This window comes from Sciurus vulgaris (assembly GCF_902686455.1).
Source record: "Sciurus vulgaris genome assembly, chromosome: 7".
Lineage (NCBI taxonomy): Eukaryota > Metazoa > Chordata > Mammalia > Rodentia > Sciuridae > Sciurus > Sciurus vulgaris.
In genome coordinates this window covers 35397060-35416573 of record NC_136467.1, presented here as the reverse complement: position 1 = coordinate 35416573, position 19514 = coordinate 35397060, and the positions used below count along the sequence as shown (strand labels likewise).

The following is a 19514-nucleotide window of genomic DNA, read 5'->3' as shown; positions in this document are numbered from 1 at the left end:
ATGACATACTATAGTTGGTTTTTTTAAACTCAGTGTTCTTTATTCACTTCACTTCTGGATACTGCTTATAAACTGCTTAAGGGCACAAAACAGGTACATGGTATTCATTGTAGCATATCTGAAATAACAAAACTTGGAAACATTGGTTAAATAAATTGTGGTGTACCATACTGCAGACACTGTACAACAGTCATGAAGAATATTAATGTTGCCACAGGAAGATTTATAAGATAAGTTAAAAACCAAAGGAGAGTGTTTCAGAGTAGTACACATCTGTATTGTACCTTTTATGTGGCAAAATAAAACCAGAAGCTTGATATATGTGCATACACACGTATAGATTGAATCTGAATGCTTACAGTCACATTAGGGAGGGTAAAGCTTCTCTTTGTGGCCCAGATGAGAGTGGGAAATGCAGAGAAGAGCCAGAAAGGAGGTTTGTAACCCTTATCCCATATTGTTACATAGTATTTGAAGTTTTCACAGAGTGTGAGTTTTCTATGTAAATCATATAATCTATTTGATAAAAATTGTTTAAAATTTTCTCATTAAGATTTGGGTATTTTACATAATTTATGATGTTCTGAAAGAGATCAGGGTTTACCCTTTCACTATTAAAGATAGATACATCATGTGAATGAAGTCATAGAGAAAACCCTTTGAAAACAGAGACTTAAGATATTTTAACTTTTTTAGAATCTGCTTGTATTACTGTTTGTATATGTTGATTCAAAAATTGGATTTTTAGGGACTTTTTTTCTTCCCCTGTTCTGATCCTAAACATTTAATTCTTACAGATGTCTGCTTAACTTTTTGTCCCTTTTTTTTTTTTTTTTTTTAATTTTATTTTAAGGCCCATTAGAGTTAATGGAAGCTTCAGAACATGGTGGATGCTCAACCCCAGGATGTAAAGGGATTGGCCATTTTAAGAGAGCCAGGCACCTGGGTCCTCACAGGTAAGTGCTCAGTGCTCACTACTATTCACATGACAATTTTCTTTCTTTCTTTTTTAATATCCGTGTCTCTCTTTCTGTTTTTTTTTTCCCCCTCAGTTGTAGATGGACACAATACCTTTATTTTATTTATTTATTTTTATGTGGTGCTGAGGATTGAACCCAGTGTCTCACATGTGCTAGTCAAGTGCTATACTACCGAGCTACACCCCCACCCCTTCATATGACAATTTCTTACAGGGTTGTATGATGGCTGCTTATTACACGTATGTATGTATGTGTTTTGTGTGTGTGTGTGTGTGTATAATGATTTCCTTCTGTACTAATAGATGTGAACTAATTTTAAATTTAGATCCATAAGAAATGTGGTTACCATGGTGACTATGTAAAATTGAAACATATATCTGAAGTTAAATCTTGCTGAGAGAAAAATGCATTTGTGGTTTAAAATAGATTTACTCTAGCTATTTGACTTGTGGCAATCTGGCTTGTTTTACACATGTGTGACTTCTAGTTATGTTAAGTTTACCATTAGTAATGAGAAGGGGCCCTGTTGAAATTACTTTGGTAGAATATTATGTGATTGGGTGACTTGACAGTTTGAATAATGAGAGATTAGATTATTATAGATGAGCAGTGAAGATCACAAAAAGGCACAAATATAATCAAACATGAGAAAGTGGAGATGAGAAGTGTTTTTTTCAATATTTTTCTCTTACTCATGACTAACTAAAAAAGGAAACTAGTCTCTACATTTTCAATTTTTTGGGGGGTGGGTATTAGGGATTGAACTCAGGGACACTTGATGATTGAGCCACATCCCCAGCCCTATTTTGTATTTTATGTAGAAATAGGGTCTCAGTGGGTTGCTTATTAGTGCCTCCCTCTTGCTGAAGCTGGCTTTGAACTTGCAATCCTCCTGCCTCAGCCTCCTGAGCTGCTGGGATTACAGGCATGAACCATCACACTGGCCTCTACATTTAAATTTGATGTTATTATTTGGCTAATTTGGGGATCTTTGTAGACATTTCAAAATATTATTGAAATACCAGTAAATTCTTGTTATTTAACTGGAACTTTTAAGGAACAAAAGCATCACCCATTTAGTGTGTATTAAAATAATAGTTTGTCAGTGTGTTGTAAACACGTGTTATTGAATCACCTAGTGTGAAAAATTGTTTATCTAGTTTTCCAAGTTTGTAGAGGTTGTGAATCTAGGCCTTTAAAATTTCTGAAAATGTTCTACTCTTCTTCCAAGTTTTAATAGGAATTGCAAGATTGGTATAATTATTTTCACCTTGATATAGTTTCCTTTTTTCTTTCATCTCTGTAACCTCCAATCCTGCTTATCTTTTTTTTTTGCAGTACTCCTCCCTAATTTTTTATGAGGGTTGGTGTATTCCAGAATAAAAAGTTTGAATGTAGGATGATGATTTGCAAATATCCATTTAACAATCCTTTTTTATTGCTGAAATTGCTGCAGACCAAAACTTACTGTATTAATTCAAACTGAATTTAAAATACTACATCTTAGAAGTTATTAAATATTGCCTAGTGAAGGGAACTGGATTATTTGTCAGGCATTATATAAGTCTAAATACCAGAAATAATTCATGAGCATGCTAAATATCCATTGCATAGTCAATAAATATTTGTGAGCAGCAGTTAGAACAATGAACGCTTATCAAGCATTTGTTTACTGTGTGCAAGGATTGCTCTAATTGCTCTACACAATAGCTTTCAGAACAACTCAATGACACCAGAGCTGGGGGGCCACTGAGACACTAGACAGGTTTCAAACTTGCCTTACCACTGGTTTGGTGAGAGCACAGTGTAGCTCGAGGCTCTGTATTCTTTACCACTCCCCTCTGGCTGCTTGTCAAGGCACTACTCCGTGAATTGTCATCTCCCCAACCTTCAAAGACTCATGCACTGATGGAACTAGAAAGCTGTACACAATTTAATTAAAATGTAAGATACAAAACAGTAATTAATGTTGAAGCTCTGTCACATTTACCTTACCACTATACAGTCTCATGATGTTCATTGTACTAAAGGCAATTTGCTTAAATTGTGAAGGAAAAGAAGAAAGAAAGAAAGAAAGAAAAAAAAAAAAAAAACAAAACAGGCGAATACTGACAGTATGTTGTTGGGATACAATTGAATTTTTATTTGGTCTTCTGGGGGAAAAAAAAAAAAAAACTCACCTTGGGCTGGGGATATAGCTCAGGTGGTAGAGTGCTTGCCTCACAAGCACAAGGCCCTGGGTTCAAATCCCCAGCACTGGAAAAACAAACAAACAAAAAAACCCACCTCACAGCAATGCTCATAGTCTTTAGCAGTGTTTAGGTCTGAGTAGGAGGTTTGCTGTCATGGTAAGGTCTGTGTGACAGTCATGTCTGCTCCCAGATAGCCCAGCCACTTTTCAGGACCACCTGGGCCCAAGTGTGTAGTGGATCTTGAGGGTCCCCAGTGGGGGCACTCCCATTTCACAGTTCCAGTGGTTATCTTAGGGCATTTCTTCACAGATGTAGTGTTGTGCTTGTTCAGAGAAAGGAGGAATTATGAGATACATGGATGAGTTTATGGGGATATGTGGTAAAGAAACTCTTCCAGCATGGTTGGAATGGTTCTGGAGAATTACTCCTTTTCTTGACGAAGAGGCAGAAGTATACTTAGGGCTGAGAAGATCAGCCTTGATGAACAGCTCTTTTCATTTTCTTGTCATACAGGGTGTAGCTAGCAGATTCCGTGCTGTGGGCAGAATTGGTGGTCAGGGGCCTCTGGACAGAGGAACACAATTCACAGAACAGGAGGGAGGCCCCAGCTTCGGCACAAGTGCCCTCTGCTCTTCTCAGCCTTTGTACTGGGTTTTCTTAGGCTCCCTGACGAGGCTGTCCTATTTTCAACGCTCAGTGCTCTTTTTCTGGCAGGATATTAATCCTTAAAAGGCCCAGCCTGCTTCCCATTTCTTTAGTAGACTCATGGAATAGCTTGCTGCATCATGGATATTCTTTGAAAGGTTCATTTCACTGGCACTTATTTTCGTCCTTGCAAAGAATGCTGCGTTTAGGAAAACATAATGAGAAAATTCTCTTTGGATTAATTTACTGAGAAACTGCATAAATCAAAACATGCATTCTTTGCTTAGATAACAAGGAAAGATGCTCTTTTAGCAAGAATAGTCAGTTTTATGAGCACATAAGCAAAAGACTGTGTTTTGACTAGCATTTGTTGCTACCATCTCTGAAGATTACAAATTGAATTTGATCCAAGAAGTGTTAGAAACAGAACATACATCTCAGTAATGAAGTTTGAGAATGTGACCTTTTTATAATGTTGAAATAAAAATGATCAGTGAGAGTGTCAGATGTGGGTGTCGTGTTCCCTAGGGATATTCATAGCCCTATTACTTGATTCTAATCCCCTAGTAAGAGAGCATTAACAGCAGTGATTGGTTAAGATGCAACAGGGACTTACCACAACTGGTCTAAGGACTCATGTGTGACCTCATTTAATCTGCTCAGCAAGTCTGTGAATTAGGCACCACCTTATGGATGAGGAGGCTGTGGTTTGGTGCCTAAGGGAGTGCCCAGAATGGTGTGTTGGAAGAAGCAGGATTCAGCCCAGCCCTGAAGGGTATCTGTGTCTCTGCTCTTCACTGCCAAGCTCTCTTGCAAAACACAGTTGCCTGATAGAGCCTATCTTGTGTTTTGGTCAGGACAGAGTGTGGGAATGATCATGGGAGCATTTAAACTAGAGATCTTGCCTGGCTGTTTAAATAAATATATTTACAGTTATAAAAGTTTTTAAAGTGGCAGTGGAAAGTAGTGAGTAAGGTGGTTCTTTCACCTTACCTAATGAGTGGACCAGTGTTTTCTAGGAAAAACAGCCCCCTGAGAGGCACCATTAGGCAAGTATTTGTCTAAATGACTGATATAGAATAATTTGCTAATGGACCTGGGTGCAGTCTAATGAAGCCCTTACAGGAGATAACAATGTAATCCTATATTTTATCTCTCTGCTGTGAAGAATTGCATGATGGTGAAGAGTCGTATCAATATGTGTGTGTGTGCCCATAATGGAATAATACACACGTGTTTGATGAATCAAACCTTACTAACGTTTTGTCACTAGGATCTTAATACATGAAAAACTAGAAATCATTATATGTATTATGAGAACCTAACTCTTTGAATCAGCACAGTAAGTTTTCATAGTTTTAAAAATAATAACATATTTATACATTACAGAAGAATTATTAAACAGAATACTCAGCATTTCTAATGTGATACAAATCACAACCTCTGGTGCTCCTTTAGCAGGAGACATAGGACCCTAATTCCATGAAAACATGATCATCTGTGAAATGCAGTATAGTTCTTATTCTAAGAGGTAATTAATGTGGGTGGATGAGGTCGTTAAATACATGGCATACGTCTGTATGTTGGCTTGCCTTGAAAGGCATCAGGTAAGAGCTCTGTGACCTTGAGCCAGTGCTTCATCTCTCTGTGCCAGTGTCCTTATTTGTGAAACAGGTGACAGTTGTATTTGATTAAGAGGAGGCTGTGATAAAGTGCTCGGAACAGTACCTGGCATGTAGTAAGTGTGTAGTACGTTTGAGTTGCATATGTCTAGGGAGCAGATCACAGCTCCGTGCTAGAAGATAGTACTTTCACATCAGTTTCATTGCCATGTATTAGCAATAAGAAAATTGTTCAGTATTGCAAAGCACTTTCCCCATATGGTACAGCAATTAAGAGACAGCCAGAGCTCATGATCTAACTCCAAGAACTAATCGAGTGACACTGCCCAGTTCCCCTCTCCAAACCTCAGTTTCTACATCTGCACAATGAACATTGTAGTAGGAACTACTTCCAGGGTTGTGAGAGATGAGTTAGGTAAGATAAGTAAAGCGCCTAGCCTGGTAAGGTGCCCATTGGGGTCATTGTTGATGTCATTCTCAGTTTACTGAGGCTGATAAAGAAGTAGCCTGGGAAGTTGTGCTTGATCCTTACTGAGAGGTGGGCAAAGCAGCGAGAGCGTTCAGAACCAGGCTTCCTGCTTTCTCCTGCAGCATGCCATCCCCTGTGGCTGCGGCATGCTTGTATTTGGTGGCATTTCTGTATCACCTCCTGCTTCAGGAGCCAGCTGGCATTCCTCTCCACCCCAGAGTAGCAGGCAGAATGGATGGTGTGCAGGCATTTTTTTTTATTTTTCTCACAGCTCAAAAGAAGAGAAAGGGTCAGTGTAAAGTCTAGAGCTGATCATCACAGGGCTCCCTGGGGGGATGGTCTTTACCTGCTCATTAGTAAATCTCTGCTGAGGACTGTGGTTAGTTTTCCTACTTTGACTTGAGAGTTTTGAAATTCCTTTCTGACTCTGGCAATCTCTTGTCCAAAAAAAAAAAAAAAAAAAAAGAGAGAGAGAGAGAAGAGAGAGAGAAAGAGAGATTTAGATGATACGCATCATCTGACCAGCACTCCTGCTTTTCTCTTGGCTACCCAAGTTTACATAAGGTGATCAAGAAACGTCCATTCTTCCTTCATTTATTCAACAAAAAAAGAAAGTCCTGCCCTGAAGAGCATGCAATGTAAGTCATCTACACTGTGCCTGTGGTGTTTCGTTGGGGGCCCAACCATCCAAGAATCCTGCAAGTCTTCGCATTGTTGGGGGTTGATGGGGCTGGGAACAGGACCTCTGTGTTCTTCACTTGCTTTGTATCCCATCACATTCCAGGGTAAGCACACACACACTCTTATTCACTAATTGCAAAGCCACCAGCTTAACAATAAGTGAAACTTGATGATTGTGTTATTCTAGGATTAGCAGCACACTGTCAAACCAAAACATCATCTTTGAATTTTTTTTTTTCTTCTGTTGTCAGAAAATTCAAGTAGATAAATTTGCAAAAAAAATATATAATATGAGGAACAAAGAATAGAATGGAACCAGCGATGGCTAAGATCTGAGGCAGGTTAATTTCTTTGTCAGAAAAGGAGAACAGGAGCAGCAGGAGGAGCTAGTTGTGTTTTTACTCTTCTGGAATGGAGGACAGAGAGCAGGTTTCACTGGAGATGATAGATTTTGGTTTTAAACATGTCTATTATTAGGTGATCTAGGATATCTGAGTAGAAACACCTGGCAGACATTTGGATTCTGTCTAAAATCAGGAGCCCCAAGGGAGGAGGATGGTTCTTTCCTCGGGCAGAACACCCACGTGACCCAGTTGGTTGCTGCCGTCTGGGTTTTCCATCTTGAGGAGAGGTGTGAAGGCAAGTCAGACTTGGCTTCTGCACCACTGTGAAACTGAGGAACAGGTGAAGGTGTTGCGGGGAGCTTGAGGTCAGTGGCATGAATATTGCAGCCCAGGAGCCCCGTCCTCTGCTGACCGTTCCAAGGGACCATGCTGGTGCACCCTGCTTTCTGCCCGAGCCTGATTGTCCAACTTGCCTCTGTTCCTCTTCTCAGCAAGATGAATAAAACAGAGTGCTCATTCTGGTGAGCTACTTCATCACTGTGTGACCTTGGGCAAGTAGTGTTTCTATTTGGATGGCTAATAACCATTCTTTAATTCCTGAGATTGCCCCAAATCTACTTCTCCCTAGTCCTTCTTATCTCAGAAAAAGAAAGAAGTAGTATCTCTGTAAACCAATCCCCAAAAACCAAAGGCCAAATGTTTTTTTCTAAAAAGTGGATGCTGATACATAACAGGTGGGCAGGCGGAGGCGGGGATCTGCAGGTAAGGGAAGAATGGAAGAACTTTGGATTGTGTAGAGGGAAATGAGGGGAGGGAGGGGGCTGGGGGAAGGAAAAATGGTGGAATGAGACAAACATCTTTACCCTATGTACACATATGATTACACAAATGGTGTGACTCTACATCGTGTACAACCAGAGAAATGAAAAGTTGTACCCCATTTATATACAATGAATCAAAATGCATTCTGCTGTCTTGTCTAACTAAATAGAACAAACAATTAAAAAGAAAAAAGTGGCATCTCTGTTACCACCGGTTCTTCAAGCCAGAAACTTAAAGGCTGTTTTCAAACCCTTCCTTTATACCCGGGCCATCCCCTGTTCATTCACAGGTCATCTTGGAATCACAGAAGATACTGTGATGGTCCTTTTCATTTTTCCTCAATTGCAGCCACACATATCCTTGTCACCATCGTGTTTTTACTCTTAAATGCCTACCTTGCTCCAGTTCTGTCCCTTTGAAATCTAACCACAAGGCATCCTGAGTGATCTTTTAAATTTTAAGTTAAACCCTATCATTCCCTTATCAGAAGATCTCCTAGAGGTTCCAAATAAACCCAAAGTAAAAATTTGTCCCCGTGACTGCAGACTGCTGGGCCTGTGTCATCCTCACCCTGTCTGCATCTCCTGGTTCATCTCACTCTCACGTGCTGGCCTAGCTGGTCTCTCTCACTCAAACACCTGGCTTTACTTCCCACATCCTCAACCACACTCTCCCTTAAGAGTGAACTGAGCTGCTACTTCCTGACCATTAGGGCCCTGCCAGATGCTGCTCCTCCCTGGAGACCTCACATCCTCTCCTGTGTCATAGGGTTTTACTTTCTTCATGGCATTGATCCTAATGTGGAGTTCTGTAATGTATTTGTATGACTGTGCATTGTCCATCTCACCCTAGAATATCAACTCCATGAGATCAGGGATCTAGCCCTTTGTTTTCTATTGTATTTCCAAGACCTGGAAAGGTATTTAGCACATAATAGATATTGTGCTTACTGAACAAATGATTGAAATAATCAAGACTGAAGCTACTGAACTTTTTAAACCATAGTGTGTCTCATGAAATGCTTTCTTTATAGGGTGTTGGGAAAATTAAGCAAAATGTAGCATGAGAATCACTTAACACAGTGCTTCATCTATAGTAAATGCTCCATAAATATTACTGGCTATTGCTTTGTTATTGTTGGGTTAATAGTTAATGGGTGAATTTATATCAACACATGATCAGATGTTATTTACTTTCTTCTTTTGCTTAACCAGTGTAGAGTAGCATGCAGTTAAATGAAATAAAGGTTGCATTTTTTTCTTACAAGTTATCAGTGATAAATTTTATAGGCCATTATGAGAATTACCTGGTAGCAAAAACTCTTCTTTCTTTTCAGGCGTATGTACCAGATTCTCTTGGTAGAAGGTAGATTTGTACTGTTTAATATTTCCCCTGGATAATTATCAACATTGTCACTATCACCTGAACTGAAGAAAAGAACGCATAAGGCATGAATATAATTTACCTAAGGAGAAAACCATTTCCAGATTTAAGAAAACTTCCTGGGCTGGGGCTGTACTCGGTGGCAGAAGCATTTGCCTAGCATCAGGATTCCCAGGAGGCCCTGAGTTCCATTCTCAGAACTCCAGGGTGAGGATTGGGGGGTCAGAGGGCTTCATATAAACAGTCAAGACAGGCAGTTAGTTGGAGAGGTCAGTGAGATATAGGGTTCCCCACTCGTTTTGGAGACTGGAATGCTGAGGCCCAGGCACGGATGTCTACTAACTAGTGTTAAATTAACAATTAATGACTTTGATTTCCTCTGCTTAGATAATAGGAACCATCACCACCATCAGACCTGAGAACTCTCCTGCAGACAAAGAGGGAAGAGGAGGGAACTAGATGGGTGGTTATCCAAGTTGGCTTCTGGTCCCTTTTTTCACTTTAGGGACATTATGATGAAAGTGGCAGATGTGTCCCTGTCTAACTTGTGGGAGGATAATGACAGAGCAGCAGTGACTGCTGGCATTAACTATAGATGATGTGTGTTGACTACATTAGCTATAGGTGCAGGACTGGGGATGGGAATGTTCTATAGGGTGTCCTCCCTCCCTTGGAGGCAGCAACTATTACAAAGGAAATTAAAGAGCTCTTAACTGTCTGGAGCCTGGAGGATCCCCTTAGGAAGCAGATGTGCCCCATTGACCAGATCAGTCTCTCCCACCTCTCTCACCAGCTCTCCTGGGATGTCTTTAAGCATTCGTTCTCAGAGATTTACACGGCCCTACCCTTGAATAGTACAAAGAGAATCCTTCAGTGACCATTGCTCAGTTTCAAAGATTGCTGCATATTGCTTCTTAAGAATCTATTGCGAAGGCATATTTTCTATCAGATTCTACCTAAATTATGTTTTAAAGATACAGTATTTCATACTATAGGTCTAATCATACATATAAACATATATATGTGTGTGTGTGTGTGTGTGTGTGTATATATATATATACACATACACCATCGTCAGTTCAAATTTGGAATTTTGTACTCTGTAGCCTGTCATTTAATTGAAAGAAATAAGTATGGGTCTAATGGAAATGTTCTTTTCTTTTAATCTGCTAGTGCTGCCAACTGTCCCTATTCAGAAATCAATTTGAATAAAGACCGCATTTTCCCAGACCGCTTAAGTGGTGAGATGCCTCCAGCTAGCCCATCATTTCCAAGAAATAAAAGGACAGACACGAATGAAAGCTCTTCATCTCCTGAAATCAGGTAATTAAAACGATGATGTTTGTGTTGTTGGGAAACACTCTGATTGAAGAGGTTGCCTATGTTCGACGTTTTATGTTCTATGGTAGTGTTTTCTTGAGAATTGTTGAAAATGCATTTCATTATGTGAAATGATATACTTAGGGTTCAGTGCCTGACAGCTCCCCCTCTTCTGTCCTGACTCACATTTTCCCAAGAGATCAGAGTCTTTGTGTCTTCTTCTTAAACTTAACACAAATCTTGCTGTGGTGGCACATACCTGTAGTCCCAGGTACTGGGGAGATGGAGATGGCTTGAGCTTAGGAGTTCAAGGCTGGGTTGACCCCCATTTCAAAAAAAAACAAAAAACAAAAACAAAAAAACCCTAATTTTAGTGTAGCTCTAAGCTGGAAACACTGTCTTTGAGAGATAAAGAAATGGTCTTCCATTTCTTTCCCAGTGCATTTCTTTCTTTTCAGGAAGATCCTGAGCATGTTATGTAACTACTTGTTTTGCTTTGAATTGTGTGTGTGTTTCAATAATTTTCAAGTGTCTTATTCCATTATGATGAAAGTGGCAGATTTGTCCCTGTCTAACTTGTGGGAGGATAATGACAGAGCAGCAGTGACTGCTGTCAAGCAGGGAGGAAAAATAGGGGCAGGACTCTGCTTGTCATAGGATTTGATCCTTTTCCGTAGAGACCCTGAAGCCCTGTTCTTCAGGATTTAGACGTGCTCACTTGCTTTAATTACATCTTCTCAATTCACTTGTTGCATTGACTTTGGCCAAAGCTGCAGTTTTAATATACAGGAAATGTGAAAGAGCTTCCTCAGGGACTTTGTTGCTAGTTAGTTATGTAGAATTTTACTTTACTTCTCATTTCTTCCCACCTAAACAAGAAACAATAAGAAAAGTCCACCTATAGCAAATCAGTAATATAACGAGGTTAGAATAGAAAAGATGATAAAGATGATCAATTTTTTAAAAAATGTTTATATTTTATTATGTTTTTATTGGTGCATGATAATTATGCATAATATTGGGGTTTATTGTGACATTTTCACATATGGACATAACATAATTTGCTCCATTTCATTCCCCAGTACTTCCCGTTTCCTTACCCACCTCCCCCAACGACCCCCTTCCTCTGCTCTATTTGTCTTCCTTCTATTTATTTATTTGTTCTTAACTGGCACACTACAATTATACATGAAATAGGATTACTTGGAATATATTCAGGAATGCACATAGGATTATAAATTTTTTGCTTAATTAAGAAGAGTTTAATCACTTAAAGCCTAGAGGAAGTAAGTAATCTCATATTGATTAAGAGCTTCTATAATTCCTGGTGGAAAAGTTAAACTTTTCTGAAAGTAAATTATTATTGATATATTAAAAAATATTTATTGAACATTTTTGGTACTATGCTAGGTATTATATAATGATGGTTCTTGTTTCTTCTAGATATTTTTCTCAGTATTAGTTCCCCGAGTAAACACTCTCAGTGACGTAAGCCCTTTTCTGTTCAGTGCTTCCCTATTTATGTATTTATTTAGTTATTTATTTATTTTGTGATGCTGGGAATAGAACCAAGGGGCACTCTACCACTGAACTGCCTCCCTGCCCTTTTTTTTTTATTTTGAAGCAGGGTCTCACTAAGTTGCCAAAGCTGGCCTTAAACATGCCATCCTCCTGCCTCAGTCTCCTGAGTCACTGGAACTACAGGCATTGCCCCGAAAGAGCTAATGCTACTAAACTTTCTTAGGTTTTCTCCTCGTCCAACTTTAACACTTACCTTTCTGCCATTAGGCTCTAAGCATGACCATCTCTTAATGTAGCTTTTAAACTTAGGTATTTCTCTGCAAATCAAAGCTATAATGAGATTTCATCTCACTCCAGTCAGATTGGCAGCCATTAAGAATATAGATAATAATAAATGCTGGGGAGGATGTGGGGGGAAAGGGACACTTATACACTGTCAGTGGGATTGTAAATTAGTAAAACCACTATGGAAATGAGTATGGAGTTTCCTCAAAAGACTAGGAGTGGAATCACCATATGACTCAGCTATACCATTATTCAATATTTATCCTAAAGAATTATCAGCACACTGTAGCAATATATGCATACCATGTTTATAGTAGTACAGTTCACAAGAGCCAAAACTATGGAACCAGCCTAGGTGTCTGTCCATCAATGGATGAATGGGTTAAAAAAATGTGATGTAATGTATGTATATATACATATGTGCGTATATATAATTTGATATATTTAATGTGACATACATAATGTGGAATACATAAAATGTGGAATACATAAACATACAAAAAACTCCATGGTGCATATTTATATGTACCATGGAGTTTTATTCAACCATAAAGAAGAATGAAATTATGTCATTTACAGGTAAATGGATGGAACTGGAGAGCATTATGTTGAGCAAAATAAGCCAAACTCAGGAAGTCAAGGGTTGTATGTTTTCTCTCATTTGAGGAAGCTAGAGAAGCAAAAGGAAAAAAGGGTGAGAGGAAATCTCGTGAAAATAGAAGGGAGATCAGTAAAGTACAGAAAAGGCACCATGGAGCACGGGGAGAAAGGGAAGGGAGGGGATGTTGGGGAACACAGTTGACCCAAAGTGAATTGTCATATTGTATGCATGTACAAGTGTGCAACAGTGATTTCCACTATCATACATAATTATAATGCACTAATAAAAAAAAGAAAAAAAAGATTAAGTATTTCTCTGATGCAGATCTAAGGAGCAAACCAATAAATAGTTTAGGTCCAGCACTGTAAGAGCACATCACAGCGTTTTTTGTTGTTGTTTCTTTTCCTCCATAGAAAAGGATCATAACTTGGTGATTGAAAGCATAGGGCCCTGCTTAGTTAAATCTTGGCTTCCCTACTTCCTGGGAGAAGACGAACTGCTCCTTAAATGTTATTAACCTCAGAGATTGTGAGGATTATATGAGATGAAAAATGTAAATATAATATAAAACTCTTACAATTCGATTAATAAGTAAAAAGCCCTTTATAAATATTAGTGGTTATGTGTGTGTGTGTGTGTGTGTGTGTGTGTGTGTATGTGTGTGTGTGTGTGTGTTTTGGTACCAGGGATTAAATCCAGGATTGCTTAACCACTGAGACACATTCCCAGCCCCTTAAATGTTTTATTTTAAGACAGGGTCTCACTAAGTTGTTGAGGGCCTCCATAAGTTGCTGAGACTGGCTTTAAACTTGAGATTCTCCTGCCTCAGTCTCCTGAACTGCTGGGATTACAAGCATTCACCACCACGCCCAGCATAAATGTTAATTTTTGTTAATGTGGTTGAAAGAGGAGTTCAACAATTGTTCTGTAACACAGTTGCATATCCCTTATCCAAAATGCTTGAGATCAGAAGCATTTCAGATTTTGGCATATTTACATAGACTTTCCCAGTTGAGCATCTCTACTATGAAATGCTCTAAAATTGTTCAAGAAGTTTCATATTTTGGAGATTTCAGATTTCAGATATTTGGATTGGGAGTGTTCAACCTGTATTTCTTTTGTTCCTTTGGAACAAAAGCTTGGCCAGACAATTCCTTTTATATTCCTAGGTCATACTCTGGATAGATAACTTAAATAAGATGATTCATGTGATATCAGATGATCTTATCTCTTCTTTTCCCACAATAATTTCTCACTGGATGTAATTTCTCACTCAGGTTTTAGCAGATTTTTTTTGCATCATTCCTACTAATATGCTAAAATATGGTTGCCAGTCTTTTCTTTAAGGTACTCTATGACAGCAAGAGACAGTTTTCACTCCTGGCAGTAAGTCCTGAGACCAGGAGATGATTGCAGGTGGTTTACTTGGGATATGAAGAAAACATTGGTAGGGGAGTGAAGAAGGGGATAGGGACGGGAAAGCAGCTAGAAGAAACGTAGTTGTCACACTGGTTGCCACCATGGGCAGCAGGAGCACAGATGTGGGAAAACTCTGGGATGCTGTCTAAAACACACATTTCAGAGCTAGCCCAGTAGAGGGATGAGGTCGCTGAGCCAGGTGCTTTCCAGAAGGTGATGATGGCCTCACTCTGATGGCAGCAGCCATCTCTCCCTGGCAGCAGGATGGTAGCTTTTCTTGGGACCTGATAACGATTCTGCAAGTCCACAGCTGAGTAAAAGGATACGTGTATTTCTTTCTGTGTCTTAATAAAACCATAGGTCTCAAACTTAGATTTGCATCTGCATTATTCAGGGTGCTTTTTTAAAAATGTGGATTTCAAGGCACTGCTTCCAGAGATACTAAGTCGGAAATGGAAGTTCTCGTCTCAAGAATCCTCGTGTTTAACTTGCCCCTGCAAGTTTTCTATATGCTGGACTTCGGGAAATGCTATTGAATGTAAACACCCTTTCCTGGAGTAATAATTCATATTGTATTATCAATTAGAAAACAGTAGGCATCCATCCTTAGTCTAATTCACATGAGGTCTGTCCTACAGCTGCTTGTAATTGTGTTCTAAATTAGGTGCTATCTTTATTAAAAATCACTTAATGTTCTACACTCCCATTTTTAAAATTGTGTAGATATAACCACAGGAACACAATAAAGCATCTTGAAAATTCTTGCTAAATGCTTGTATTTCCTTGCATAAGGCAAATGCCCACTGCTAAAGTAATCTAATGAAAAAATTTTAGTCCATTCTGTTTATTATAAGCTATTAAAATGGCTTCTTTTTGTCGGACCAGTGTTTTCACTCTGAGATTTACAAAGAGCAGGTTGCAGGAATTGCTGCCATCAATCTGATTTAAATTTTTCACACTAATGCAGTTTTTCCAGTCACACTAAAGCCTGTGTACCCTATTAAGCAGGTGGGGAAATGAGCTGACGTACAGTATCAGACTATAAGTATGTATACATCTATTTACTTTGCAGAACTATCATACCAAGCAGAATAAAATTAATTTAGAGCCAAAGTTCTAAGAGATTACTCAAGTTAATTATTAGTCTTAGGGAACTTGGATTTGCTGCCTGAGGTTTTCTGGGCCTGAGGGCTTGGGGTGGAAGATTGGAGAAAGTCATTTGCTGACCAGGCATTCCCTGGCTTGGAAAAGTCTCCCTTTCCTTTTGTTGCTGGGCTGCCACGTATGAATTAGGAACTGTGGAAATTTTGAAATGTTCCTGCTGCTGGGAATCTGAGTCTAATCTGTGCAGTTTGTTTGCCTGCACCAGGGAAAAGCTCAGTTTTAGTTAAAACCCTCATGGTTCTGATGCTGACCACAGTGACATCAAGGCAACCGTTCCGAACGTAAGGAAAGATGAATTTTCCTGTGAAGTTGTTGCAGCAGTATTGTAACAGGAGCTCAGCTGTCTCTAATCCCTACTCGGGAGACTCTTCTGTGTGAAGAACGGCAGTGACATCTGTTCTCTTTTCTGCAACAGCAAAGTTTCCAGCAGTCTCCCTCTTCCCATGACATATCATGTTTATTTCCCAGTTCTTTCCTTAGTGGGCAGGGCTTTCCATTCCATGGGAGGATTGAGTGATTATTCAGGGAGTTTTTCTGCCGCTTTTTCCTTAGTATCTTGATAATACTCACTTGATCCACTCATTATATTGCTTTTATTGTGTTCCTTCACTAATATGTGTTCTTTATGCAAATTTATAATTTAATGGGCTTCTTAATCAAAATGTCTTATTTTTAATCATTAGAGTAAGCTGTGCTTGCCTCTTCTTGGGCCATGTTTATGAAAACCTGATTCAGTAAACTGTTGCTGTAGCTGGGTGCAGTGTCACACCCTGTAATCCCAGTGACTTGGGAGGCTGAGGTAGGAGGATCAAAAGTACGAGATCAGCCTCAGCAACTTAGGGAGATCTTGTCTCAAAATAAAATATAAAAAGGGCTGGGGATGTAGCTCAGTGATAAAGCACCCCTGGGTTCAATCCCTAGTACCAAAAAATAAACAACAACAACAGCAACAAAAACTATTGCTGCAGTGTCATTTATTTCAAAAAGGAATTTAATTTTAAAAATCCCCAATTTGAATGTTAACCATAGACATAGGACTATTAATCCACTGGTTTCATTTGCCATCTTTTCTGAATTCCTTTAAGGATGGTTACTTCCTTGTCCTGAAGCTTTTCCATCTTTTTCATTTATAGGAGGCATTTTGGAGACAGGCGAAGTATTCTTTGAAACCGCCTATAAAGCACAACCTTAGGGATTCTTGTTCTGTGATCTTTTACCTATATGTGACCTCTGCCCAGGAATTAAAAAACAAACAAAAAAATTCCCGGGGGTGTGCAAATAGACATCCTTTTGAAGTTTAAAACAAACACCCACATTTTATTAATGACTTTCTGACATTCACTGTGTCCCCACTTATTATTAGTTCTTTTCAGCCCTGACAAGGTCCTTGTGAGAGTAAAATAAGCCACTTTAGAAAGAAGAGTGGGTTATGTGCTGGTTGGCTTTCCATTGTTGAAATACCTGAGGTAATCAACTTAAAGGAAAGAAAAGTTTGTTTTGCTTATGGCCAGAGGTTTCAGCCATGATTACTTGGCCCTGTTGCTTTGGGGTCTATGACAGCCCCGTACATCGTGGTGGGGGAATGGGAGTGTGGTAGAAGAGGTCTGCTCATCTGGTAATGGAATAGCAAAAGGAAGGAAAGAGGGGGGCGCCAGGGTCCCAGTATCCCCTTCAAGGATATTCCCCTGATGGCCTAAATAGACCCCCCATCTACCACTTCCCAATGGCCCATAGGCTAGGGACCAAGCATTTAACTTATGGACCTTTTGGGGGCTTTTCAGATCCAAACTAAAGCAGATTAGTTCAGGCTAGTCAAACTATGGAGTAGGCTTCTTGCACTTGAGCTGTGGCAAGGCAGCTGTGTCTCTGAGGCTGGGCTGATAGTCCCTGAGGTCCAAGCCCCCTGACCTGTATGGCACATTTCTTGCTGACATTGCATATTCTATTTCCTTCTTACATACTGAATTTAGAGAGGTGGGTGAAACTAATATATCCTTAAATTGAAGCAAAATTATTTATTGTTCCATATTTTTTTCTATATTGTTTTTAGCATACTGGGACTGGTTGAAACATAATTGGTTAGGGATTGTTTTTAAATGAAAAATAAACAAACTTGAGGAAATATAGCTGTATGCGTTCAAATGCCATCTCATTCCTACGCATTTACTCTTCTCATGTTTGTTTCCCTAATATTTACCACAAGGCATAATTAGAGTAAGATAGTAAGTCATCTAAAATGTGCTGCTTAATTACAGAGGAAAAGAGGACGCTGACTCACAAAGAACACGCTTTTCTGAGTGGATTCCACTGTCTCAATTAAAAGCCAAAAGAATATTCTTGAGTAAGATTTTGCTGATTGTATTTCACTTCAAATTGAAGAAAACTGGTTGGGAAAACTCTAAAATCCCAGGAGAATTTGCTATATTCCAGGTGCTTCTCCCCACCGAGCTCACTGAACTCTGATCTTGCCTCTGGTGGTGTAGGTGCTGCCTTACGCCCCATCCTTGGTTCAGGCCACACAGCTAGCTAGTCAGAAGCAGACTTGGCTTATAACCCAGGCACTTCAACTGCAGGCACCGTTACTCAAAAAACTGTTTTAATATTCAGAGAAAACAGATCAGCAGATAATTTTATCATAATATATAAATAATTGGAAAATAGTCACCGCCAGGTGCCATGCTCCTGTTATGCACCTGGCTCTATGCTGAGCACTTTCTAGACATTATTTCAGGCAGTCCTGAGAATGCCCTCTGTGAGGATGGCTCATCCTTGTTTTATAGATGTTGCACCTGAGAATTAGGGAAAATGAGTGAATCGCTGCTGAAGGTCATGTAAAATTAGTAAGTAGCAGAGCTGAAATTTGAACCAGATCTTGTTTCCAAGGATGTGACCACTATTGCTGGGCTCCTTTCTCCATGGTTCAGGCACACCTGTTCCTAACCAGTGTGTGCCCCCACCTAAAGAATGGTTGACACCAAGAGGTGTTGATCAAGGAGAGCAGGTCAGGAAACTTTTAAGTTGAGAAATATTATAATATTAATAGCATAAAATATTTCAGGTTGTTACTTTTTAAAAATCTGTCCAGAAACATATCTTATACTATGCTCCAGAATATACTGTAGTATTATCCCAAGGTTTTCACATTCTGATATAAACATATTTTGTTTGTAATTGGAAGACTGTGTAACAAGAATAACTTTTTGCTTAAGGAAGTTGATATTCTAGAATAGGGATTTCATTTTTTGTGTGGAGAAAGAAATTCATCATAGTACCCATTCAGCCAGAATTAGGAGAATGAAGTTTCTAACCTCATAGAAGTGAGAAATAATGAAAACCATTTTTATCTTAAATGAAATGGAAAATAAATAAGAATATAAAGCCAGAATCTTCATTCCTGACTTTATCACTGAGGGACAATTTGAAATAAGACTGTGGCACAAAAATGCATATTCCCTTTACTTTCATATAACAAGAATACATGCTTTATTTTGGAAAACACAATCCTAAAAATTAAAGAGCAGTCGAGTCTAAATCTGAATTTGGTATCTGGAAGTCTTGGTGTGGTACTTGCCCGTGAATCAGGCTTACCTTCTTTAGTTTTCTGGGGATGCAGCAGCAGAACCTGGCCCCAAGGAGTGTTATGACATATTGGTTTTGTAAAGAGCTTTAGCTCATAGTATATTCTCAAGCATCCTGACTTTTCTTATTCATATTGACGCCTTCCACACATTGGTGTGCCCCTTTTTGGATCCTGCTGCCTACGGTAACTGTTTCCCATGCCTGTTCTAGCAGCCTATGCGAACTGGCCCCTTTTGCTCTCCCCACTCTCCAGCTCAAGGAGACAGCCTGTGGAATACAAGGGGCCTTGTCACTTATTTAATTTTAAGAAATTTGCAGAAGTAACTAATTAGAAATAAAACATTCAAAAATATTTCTCATGGAGTCCTTTATTTGAATTGTGTTTCATGGAGGTAGATATCCATGTTAATATAATCCCTGGTTTATGTGGGTCCAATTTAATGAAATGCCGTGAGTTAAAATTGAGAAAGTAAAAACTGAACTTGTT

The 19514-nt window shown here is 39.1% G+C and overlaps 1 protein-coding gene across 7 annotated transcripts in view; it reads left to right on the top strand.

The window, feature by feature from the left end:
- L3MBTL3 (L3MBTL histone methyl-lysine binding protein 3) overlaps positions 1-19514 on the top strand; it is a 286629-nt gene that overhangs the window by 78332 nt on the left and 188783 nt on the right. For all 7 annotated transcript variants that reach the window (XM_079148191.1, XM_079148190.1, XM_079148189.1 and 4 more), the window contains 2 exons: positions 854-956; positions 10312-10461. In XM_079148191.1, the coding sequence (XP_079004317.1) occupies positions 854-956; positions 10312-10461 (253 nt within the window). The remainder of the gene's footprint in view (positions 1-853; positions 957-10311; positions 10462-19514) is intronic.